The sequence below is a fragment of the Poromitra crassiceps genome, assembly GCF_964638095.1.
Source record: "Poromitra crassiceps genome assembly, chromosome: 17".
Lineage (NCBI taxonomy): Eukaryota > Metazoa > Chordata > Actinopteri > Beryciformes > Melamphaidae > Poromitra > Poromitra crassiceps.
In genome coordinates, this window is record NC_139635.1 from 27,054,895 (window position 1) to 27,065,741 (window position 10,847).

Genomic DNA, 10,847 nt, shown 5'->3' on the forward strand with positions numbered 1-10,847 from the left:
AGTCAGCTCTGCACGGCCAACGCACACCAGCACGACAAAAGTGGCTTGGAGTCACTGCTCGCTTGGTGCTGCAGCTTGATTGGTTGTCTTGCTGTCTTCTGGCCCCTCCCCACGTCGCTGTTGTTGCTCTCATCCATCGCCAGGTATCCCAGCATGCTTTGGAAGGAGATGACAGATGCATCCAATACACAATGAATGAATGAACAACTGACTAGTGTCACTGTGGTGTGCATCATGCACCGTTAGAGGAGTGAATAGAGATGTTACAAAGAAACTGGACAATGTGTCGTTTTCACACACTCACTTTAATGATCAAAGAAAAACAGGATATAAAGACAAATACTTTTTTTGGTTGCAATTTTCAGAACATAGGCTCCGACAAAAACATCATCATCAACATTCCAATGTTACCACTAACCAGCCACGTCAAGTGCTTGTGTGATTGTAAGAGTTGTGTGCGGGATCCCACGTAAGGGGTCCATGAAAAGTCAGCCGGGCGAATCACCCGTCACTCCTAACCTCGTCTAATTAGGCCAGAAACTTTAATGATCAAAGAAAAACAGGATATAAAGAAACATACTGAACTCTTCTTTAACTTTAACCCCCCCCCCCCCCCCCCACATGATCTAACTAAATTATTATGTCTACATCACATGAACATGAGCCATAACACCACACATTCTGCCAAGAGGAGGAAAAGGTAAAGAGACAAGATACATCAGTAGTTACTTGTCTTCTCTCAGTGGAGACTGAGCCCTATTGAAAGAACAAATTAATAATCTTAATGTGCTAGACAAGTCTGAAAAGTATTTTTGTTGTTCTATAAAATAAAATTCAACATTAGACTGGCTGATAGTTACCTGAAGACAAAACAACATAGTGTAAACTGTCTTAACTGACAATGAATCCTGAGGAAAATTACTGATCAGTCTAATCTGTCTGATTGACAGGAGAGATGATCAGAGGGGCGGAGTTTTTACCACCATTATTAGTATGGGGACCGAAGTATGGGTAGAGTTTCTCAGTGAAGGTGCAGCCAGTAAAGGAGTAGATCAGAGCTGCAGCATCTACATCATAAAAGGAGACCAGACCCTCCTCATAATCCACAAACACCCCCACCTTCTGAGGCTTCTTCTTCAGAGAGAGGAGGACAGCAGCAGCTTTGTACTTATTTCCATTCCTCAACACTACAGTCCAGTAGCCTTTCTCAGCACTCAGTGTGATGCGTCCCTTCCTGTTGATGGACTCTCTGGCCACTCCCACATCCCAGTCAGTGTTCCCTTTAACCTGGACCTCATAGTAAAACTTCCCTGAAGAGAAGCTCTGCTTTGCTAAGACACAGGTACAAGAAGAAAATCTCTCTGGGTTGTCTGGGAGATTCTTCTTTACATCACCAACATGTACTTGTTTCCCATCATCAGACAGGATGAGATGTGCTTGTGCTGTATCAGGATCCAGAGTCACATCCAGTGCAAACTGCTGGACCCTCTTCAGCTCAACATCAGCAAGCAGCTTCTCCATCTCTTTCCTGAGTGTCTCCTCCAGCTGAGCCACAGCTCTCCTCACAGTCCCCTCATATGTTGAGTGGACACTGACCTCTGTCCAGTCTTTGGTGTGTGGAGGAGTGTTCAGGGATGGGAAGCTTTGGATGAGGTGAAGGTGGTCTTCAGTGTGTGAGAGCTGCTCCACCTCAGCGGTTCTCTTCATCAGCTCACAGATCTCCTGTTCCATCTCTTTGATGAAGCCTTCACCTTGTTTCTCTGTTGTTTTCTGCTTCTCTTCAATCGTCTCAATGAGCTCAGCCTGGCCTCTCTCCACAGACTGCTTCAGAGCAGTGAAGACCTGCACACTGTCTGCTATCTGTCTGTCTGCATTTGTCTTACTGAGCTCTACTGAGTGTTTGATCTCCTGAATCTTCAGTCGTCTCTCCTGGATCTTCTGCTGAATTTCAGCCTCCGTCTTCCCCAGTTCAGCCTTCTTTCCTTTATATTCTTCTTCCAGAGGGACAAAGCGATGTGACTTGTGGTCTGACTCAGTACAGAACTGACAGACACACATCTGGTCAGTCTTGCAGAACAGCTCCAGCGGTCTGTCATGCTTCTTACACATCCTGTCTTCCAGGTTCTCCACAGGATCCATCAGCTTGTGTCTCTTCAGGCCCCTCACTCTCTGATGAGGCTCCAGGTGAGTCTCACAGTAGGAGGTCAGACACACCAGGCAGGACTTCAGGGCCTTCTCTTTGGTCCCAGTGCAGACGTCACAGGGAACTTCTCCTGGTTTGGCACTTTGTTGGTCTGGGCAGCTGCTGGCTTTCATCTGAGCTGACTTCCTGAACTGAGCAGCCATCTCAGATATGAAAGTATTGACATGCAGCTCAGGTCTTCTGTTGAAAAGCTTCTGACACATGGGACACTGGCACTGGACACTAACATCCCAGTGCTGTGTGATGCAGTTCTTGCAGAAGTTGTGTCCACATGGTGTGGTGACTGGATCAGTGAACACATCCAGACAGATGGAGCACAGAAACTGCTCTTCAGAGAGGAGACTGCTGGCAGCAGACATATCCAAACACTGAGACCTGAAGGGAAAGTGTGAAATAACATTTAAATCCCACTGTGACATCATCAGTGATGTCATAAATCCCACTGTGACATCATCAGTGATGTCATAAATCCCAGTGATGTGTGACATCATCAGTGATGTCATAAATCCCATGGATGTGTGACATCATCAGTGATGTCATAATGCAAACCTGCATGTATTGACTTCATTATACCATAATGAAACTGTCCTCAGTAATCTCCATTCACACTTCTTGGTAGCCTATATACTAACATCTCTATCATGAGTTCATGTCTGCTTTGTGACACGTCCTGATCGGCTGGATATCCAGTTGTTCCTTTACTGTCTTTAACTGCCTGGATCATTCACAATAATGTCTTATCTTTACTGTCTTTAACTGCCTGGATCATTCACAATAATGTCTTATCTTTAGGGACAACATTTACTGTCTTTAACTGCCTGGATCATTCACAATAATGTCTTATCTTTAGGGACAACATTTTCTGTCTTTAACTGCCTGGATCATTCACAATAATGTCTTATCTTTAGGGACAACATTTACTGACAAAAGACTGCATGGTGTTCTAGTTGGCTCAAGTTTTTCTCCCATGAGTGTGTTTATCTGTTTAAAATCCTCTTAATAATCATCTTTATCACTGTATTACTACTCTGTGGTCAGTAGGCTACATTGATGATATTTTCTTGATGTCATATTCAGTGGAAACCTTCATAAAAAAAATGAGAACATGCCCCCGGACCCCCTAGGGGTTCAGTGGTCCATGACCTTTGGGTGGGCTGAGCCCACCCCGGAAGAAAATTGTGTACAGTTTCAAGTAAAAATGGATCAAACTGGCGCACTTTGAGATCAAAATGAAGAGACTAGATATATGAAGAACTACACACATCAATATCTTCTTTACCGTTCTGTGGTTTTACAGCGATGAAAAAATAATTGTTTCCCTATATACTGTATACTATATATATTCTGCATACAGGTTACTATATGGTAGAATTATGCTTGCATAAATAATTGGGTGGGCTGAGCCCACCCAAAGCTCTGATGCTAAAACCGCCCCTGCCACTTGCCATAATACACAGGTAGGTTGGAGTGATCTAATGCAGCGTGGAACCAATGTTTTGATGTCGGACTGTTTTCGCATTCATTCCATGGATGATGGTTCATTCATATTGCCAAATATTTGATCGGGTTTTGTTTAGTTTTGCACAGGTTGCACTTTATTGATGTTCTTTTGAAAATATGTGCAGTGCAAAATGGGTTCATTGCAGCCACTAATAGGCTACAGTGATAAGACTTAATGCAAATTTTTCTTGTCAAATATTTCTTATTTTTTGCACAGATATAACTTTATTGATATCGTTATAACAAAGTGATTGCACATTTCATTTGATTTTTATCTGATGGAGCAATCTGGTTAACTTTGTTTGTTCTAGCAAAGTGATTGCAATTTCTGTTTGATTATTTTAATTAATTATTTAAAAAAGCACAGATGTACAGTAGCAGTCACAAGATTTTGTATAAAGTTGAAATGGAAGTCGTTTTTTTATTTGGACAACATTACTGAAAGAAAATAGAAAGGAATAGTCATGATCTTGATGTTATTTCAATAAAAGTTCAACTTGGACCTTTTTGTTACAATTGTGTTGGGGCGGTGGGGCATGAACATTTTTCCTCCTTCAAAGTGGGGCATGACAGAAAAAGTTTGAGAACCACTATCTTAAGCAGAACCCCCCCCCCCTGGGGGGGGGGGGGGGGTGACAGCGATATGCGATATGCAGTTTAGTTGGTGCATTATTGCAGTGATTCCCAACCAGGGTTATGTGTACCCTAGGGGTACTTGAGCAGCTTGCAGGGGGTATACTTGGAATGATTGGGGAATACAATTTACCTCCAAAATGATAAATAAATATATATATATATTCCAAGTCATTTCATAAGCCCATTGTTAAAATGTGATGTGTGTGCCGCAACTAGTTCTGCTATCTAAAAGCATCTGCGTCGTTATTCCATGTTTGCCACACACACACACACACACACACACACACACACACACACACACACACACACACACACACACACACACACACACACACACACACACACACACACACACACATTCCCTAGAAGAGCTGAGCTTCTGACCACGGCTGGGTCATATTGACTTCCCCTGTGTGATGGCAGGAACATACAGTGTATTAAGAATTCATGGTGCATGTCTTTGACTGCAACCATCCAAAGGCTGAGGGCGGCCACAGCTAGCCAACAGTGGAGAGACACACATGTGCACACACACACACACACACACACACACACACACACACACACACACACACACACACACACACACACACACACACACACACACACACACACACACACAGCTCATTCCCATTCAATCCTACACCAATGATTCTCAACCCTTTTCATATCAAGACCTCTAATAGTCCACATTAGCACCACAGACCCCCATTTGATGAGATTGTGTCTCTTGGACCCAAATCTGAGAATATGTTTATTGTTGGATATGATTTTGTCCAGAATTCAAGACTATCTGCTTTACTGTCAACTACTTTTTCTAAGTAGCTTTAGTTAACCAAATGTCTCCCTATGATTCTCCCTGTTAGCTTTACTGTAGTTAATTTCTTCCCAGTGTGAAGTATTTGGTAGCTTAAGCCAGGCCCCCTCCTACCTCACCGACCTGCTCCACCACCATACCCCCTCCTACCTCACTGACCTGCTCCACCACCACCATACCCCCTCCTACCTCACCGACCTGCTCCACCACCATACCCCCTCCTACCTCACTGACCTGCTCCACCACCATACCCCCTCCTACCTCACTGACCTGCTCCACCACCATACCCCCTCCTACCTCACTGACCTGCATTCTGTCTAAAGAGGATGTTGAAACCTGTAAATGAGCATAGTTTAAGCTCACATCTCGGGGCAGTATTGATTGTATGTTAAATGGTCAATTGTGTTATGGGAATTGCTGGTATTAGATAATAGTAATTATCTGTTTGTTTCTGTACTGCATATATTGTGTTAGAGAGCCACCTTGTGGTCCATTTGAGTATGGAACTTTGTTCATAGTTATATAGCTCAATTGTTTGGTCACTCAATCCATTTGAGTTATTCATGTTTCCATTGTTTATTTGTTTCTTAGGAAACCACACCTAAAGTAATACCTGTATGCAGGACTACAGAAACACATGGGTTGAATAAAAGGACTAAACCTTCTTTCTTGGACATTTGATCCTGACCGATCACCTGTGGTGGGCTAGTGACTCTGATCCGGCACATAAGCAGAAGTTCAGTGGAATAGCCTCAGTCAGTTATTCCTTTTTTTCAGCCCACATTCAAATCATTACTAGAAACTCACCTGTGCTTTTAACCTGTGATAACTGTATTGTCTTTTCCCTCATTCTTTGATCATTTGTATTGTGTATTATGTTTTGAATGTGTTGTTTACTTGATCTTTTTAAACCCCCTTGTAAAGCGTCTGAATACCATGAAAAGCGCTCCATAAATACAATGTACTGTTATTAAATTTATTATTATTGTATCCTTAAAACCGTATGTATTCATAAGACTGAACAGACACATGGATATAGTTTAGAAGAATAGATAAACAGTCAACTTACTAAGACAGATTCGGGTTCAGGCCGTCCGGGCTTGTTGTTTTGGACCTGCTAAGCTCTATATTGTATTAGCAAACACTGCAACAGGAAGTCAGCTCTGCACGGCCAACGCACACCAGCACGACAAAAGTGGCTTGGAGTCACTGCTCGCTTGGTGCTGAAGCTTGATTGGTTGTCTTGCTGTCTTCTGGCCCCTCCCCACGTCGCTGTTGTTGCTCTCGTCTGTCACCAGGTATCCCAGCATGCTTTGGAAGGAGATGACAGACGCATCCAATACACAATGAATGAATGAACAACTGACTAGTGTCACTGTGGTGTGCATCATGCACCGTTAGAGGAGTGAATAGAGATGTTACAATGAAACTGGAAAATGTGTCGTTTTCACACACTCACTTTAATGATCAAAGAAAAACAGGATATGAAAGGAAATACTGAATTCTTCTTTAACTTTAACCCCCCCACATGATCTAACTAAATCATTATGTCTACATCACATGAACATGAGCCATAACACCACACATTCTGCCAAGAGGAGGAAAAGGTAAAGAGACAAGATACATCAGTAGTTACTGGTCTTCTCTCAGTGGAGAGCCCTATTGAAAGAACAAATTAATAATCTTAATGTGCTAGACAAGTCTGAAAAGTGTTGTTGTTGTTCTATAAAATAAAATTCAACATTAGACTGGCTGCTAGATACCTGAAGTCAAAACATGTGCGTAAATTGTCTTAACTGACAATGAATCCTGAGGCAAATTAATGATCAGTCTAATCTGTGTGATTGACAGGAGAGATGATCAGAGGGGCGGAGTTTTTACCACCATTATTATTGCAGGGACTGAAGTATGGGTAGAGTTTCTCAGTGAAGGTGCAGCCAGTAAAGGAGTAGATCAGAGCTGCAGCATCTACATCATAAAAGGAGACTAGACCCTCCTCATAATCCACAAACACCCCCACCTTCTGAGGCTTCATCTTCAGAGAGAGGAGGACAGCAGGGCCAGCAAGAGCTTTGTACTCATTTCCATTCCTCAACCATACAGTCCAGTAGCCTTTCCCTGGGCTCAGAGGGGTTTGTCCCTTCCTGTTGCTCAACCCTCTGGCCACTCCCACATCCCAGGCAGTCTTCCCTTTAACCTGAACCTCATAGTAAAACTTCCCTGAAGAGAAGCTCTGCTTTGCTAAGACACAGGCACAAAAAGAAAATCTCTGTGGGTTGTCTGGGAGACTCTTCTTTACATCACCATGATGTACTTGTTTCCCATCATCAGACAGGATGAGATGGGCGTTTGCTGTATCAGGATCGAGAGTCACATCCACTGCAAACTGCTGGACCCTCTTCAGCTCAACATCAAGCAGCTTCTCCATCTCTTTACTGAGTGTCTCCTCCAGCTGAGCTACAGCTCTCCTCACAGTCCCCTCATGTGATGAGTGGACACTGACCTCTGTCCAGTCTTTGGTGTGTGGAGAAGTGTTCAGGGATGGGAAGCTTTGGAGGAGGTGGAGGTGGTCTTCAGTGTGTGAGAGCTGCTCCATCTCAGCGGTTCTCTTCATCAGCTCAGAGATCTCCTGTTCCAGCTCTTTGATGAAGACTTCCGCCTGTTTCTCTGTTGTTTTCTGCTTCTCTTCAATCGTCTCAATGAGCTCAGCCTGGCCTCTCTCCACAGACTGCTTCAGAGCAGTGAAGACCTGCACACTGTCTGCTATCTCTCTGTCTGCATTTGCATTACTGAGCTCTACTGACTGTTTGATCTCCTGAATCTTCAGTCGTCTCTCCTGGATCTTCTGCTGAATTTCAGCCTCCGTCTTCCCCAGCTCAGCCTTCTTTCCATCATATTCTTCTTCTAGAGGGACAAAGCGATGTGACTTGTGGTCTGACTCAGTGCAGAACTGACAGACACACATCTGGTCCGTCTTGCAGAACAGCTCCAGCGGTCTGTCATGCTTCTTACACATCCTGTCTTCCAGGTTCTCCATAGGATCCATCAGCTTGTGTCTCTTCAGGCCTGAGATTCTCTGATGAGGCTCCAGGTGAGTCTCACAGTAGGAGGTCAGACACACCAGACAGGACTTCAGGGCCTTCTCTTTGGTCCCAGTGCAGACGTCACAGGGAACTTCTCCTGGTTTGGCACTTTGTTGGTCTGGGCAGCTCCTGGCTTTCATCTGAGCTGACTTCCTGAACTGAGCAACCATCTCAGATATGAAAGTATTGACCCGCAGCAGAGGTCTTCTGTCAAAAACCTCTTTACACATGGGACACTGGCACTGGACACTAACATCCCAGTGCTGTGTGATACAGTTCTTGCAGAAGTTGTGTCCACATGGTGTGGAGACTGGATCAGTGAACACATCCAGACAGATGGAGCACAGAAACTGCTCTTCAGAGAGGAGACTGCTGGCAGCAGACATATCTGAGACCTGAAGGGAAAGTGTGAAATAACAACATTTATTACATCATTCTTGAATGACAATACCTTAAAAAGGGAATTGAAGTTGGATAAAAAAGGGACTACACTCACATTTTATTCACTTTTAAAGTCTGCATCTATTGACTTCATTATACCATAATGAAACTGTCCTCCTATATTGAGGACACAACTGATGTCTTGCCTAGAGCCTAGAGACAACCCACCTCAGGTCACCCTATTTTATATGACAATGGTTCATTCACCAAACCTGCATGTATTGACTTCATTATACCATAATGAAACTGTCCTATATTGAGGACACAACTGATGTCTTGAATAAAATGTCTGGCCTCAGTAATCTCCATTCACACTTCTTGGTAGCCTATATGCTAACATCTCTATCATGAGTTCATGTCTGCTTTGTGACACGTCCTGATCGGCTGGATACTAGTATCCAGTTGTTCCTTTACTGTCTTTAACTGCCTGGATCATTCACAATAATGTCTTATCTTTAGGGACAACATTTACTGTCTTTAACTGCCTGGATCATTCACAACAATGTCTTATCTTTAGGGACAACATTTACTGTCTTTAACTGCCTGGATCATTCACAATAATGTCTTATCTTTAGGGACAACATTTACTGTCTTTAACTGCCTGGATCATTCACAATAATGTCTTATCTTTACTGTCTTTAACTGCCTGGATCATTCACAATAATGTCTTATCTTTAGGGACAACATTTACTGTCTTTAACTGCCTGGATCATTCACAATAATGTCTTATCTTTAGGGACAAAATTTACTGTCTTTAACTGCCTGGATCATTCACAATAATGTCTTATCTTTACTGTCTTTAACTGCCTGGATCATTCACAATAATGTCTTATCTTTAGGGACAACATTTACTGTCTTTAACTGCCTGGATCATTCACAATAATGTCTTATCTTTAGGGACAAAATTTACTGTCTTTAACTGCCTGGATCATTCACAATAATGTCTTATCTTTAGGGACAACATTTACTGACAAAAGACTGCATGGTGTTCTAGTTGGCTCAAGTTTTTCTCCCATGACTGTGTTTATCTGTTTAAAACCCTCTTAATAATCATTTTTATCACTGTATTACTACTCTGTGGTCAGTAGGCTACATTGATGATATTTTCTTGATGTCATATTCAGTGGAAACTTTCATATATTAAATTGTAAAAATGAGAACATTAGATTGTCAATGGATTATTCCCAGGCACAGATTTGACTGACCTCTGGGTCAAACATGAACGCTATGTAACATTCAGAATTAACAGAACACATTAAACCAATAAGGGCCCGCCCACCTGTCAGCTGATGGCCTGATGAAGACCATGCTGATAAAGGCTTTGAAGTTAGTGGGCACTCCTAGCTCTCCTCTTTGTCACTTTAAGAGTGTCTGAAAGCAAGTGGGGTCTATTAACTTTTGGACGTACACTAAACACTTCAGTTGAAATCTCTAAGATACAGGACAAACCGAATTCCATTCCATTAGGCCTATCTGGATCTGCCTACAGCTCAAGTTTGTGTTCTTTCTTGCTCTGTTTCAACACAGTAAATATGATCTGCTGTTACTCACCGCTAGTTTTCTTTTCTTTTGAGAGTCTTTTCTCGAAGCTCACTTGAGAATTGGACAGACCCAGGTCTTTTCTCGACTGCAGCAAACAGCAATCTTGTCGCAAGTTACTTTCTCTTTCAATTCCGGAATGTGACGTTGAAATTCGCTCATCTCCGTTTCCTGTTGCTCCGCCTTTTTCTGTGCGGGGGGGGGGGGGGGGGGGGAGGGGTCAAATCAATGTGTTGATTCATTTTTATTCTTACCATTAGAGAGCTGTTGTACCACAAATAGTTGGCACACAAGTTTATTGTGCATTTATTTTTTTATGAACACACATATAAACATGACATCATACAGTGTAATTTGTGATTTGGGCAAACAATGAGCAGCATACAAATATTGTGTTGGATGGATTGGATTGATCCTGTAGGCCTACTTAATATTTTAGTCTTGCACAGAGCAGAGAGAGGGGAAAATAGAGGCGAGAGAGTATGAGATACGGCTCAGGAGAATTCATATGGGATATTGATGTGATCGCTGCGCTGCATACTTGCCCTAAGTCAAATCCTCCTTTGTAATATGATTACTCATTATGGCTATTAAAATTAATCTTGAACAAAAAATCTTACTTGAGTAG

The 10,847-nt window shown here is 42.7% G+C and overlaps 2 protein-coding genes across 2 annotated transcripts; both read right to left on the bottom strand.

Annotated features, from left to right (window-relative positions):
- Positions 1-930: 930 nt before the first annotated feature.
- LOC310791712 (E3 ubiquitin-protein ligase TRIM21-like) lies at positions 931-2,562 on the bottom strand (the record flags this gene model as incomplete). Its single annotated transcript, XM_083653367.1, has 1 exon — positions 931-2,562. One exon carries the CDS (start codon positions 2,560-2,562, stop codon positions 931-933), a length of 1,632 nt encoding a protein of 543 aa, XP_083509493.1.
- A 4,425-nt stretch (positions 2,563-6,987) lies between these two features.
- Positions 6,988-8,625, bottom strand: LOC310791707 (E3 ubiquitin-protein ligase TRIM21-like; the record flags this gene model as incomplete). Its single annotated transcript, XM_083653362.1, has 1 exon — positions 6,988-8,625. One exon carries the CDS (start codon positions 8,623-8,625, stop codon positions 6,988-6,990), a length of 1,638 nt encoding a protein of 545 aa, XP_083509488.1.
- Between the last annotated feature and the right edge of the window lie 2,222 nt (positions 8,626-10,847).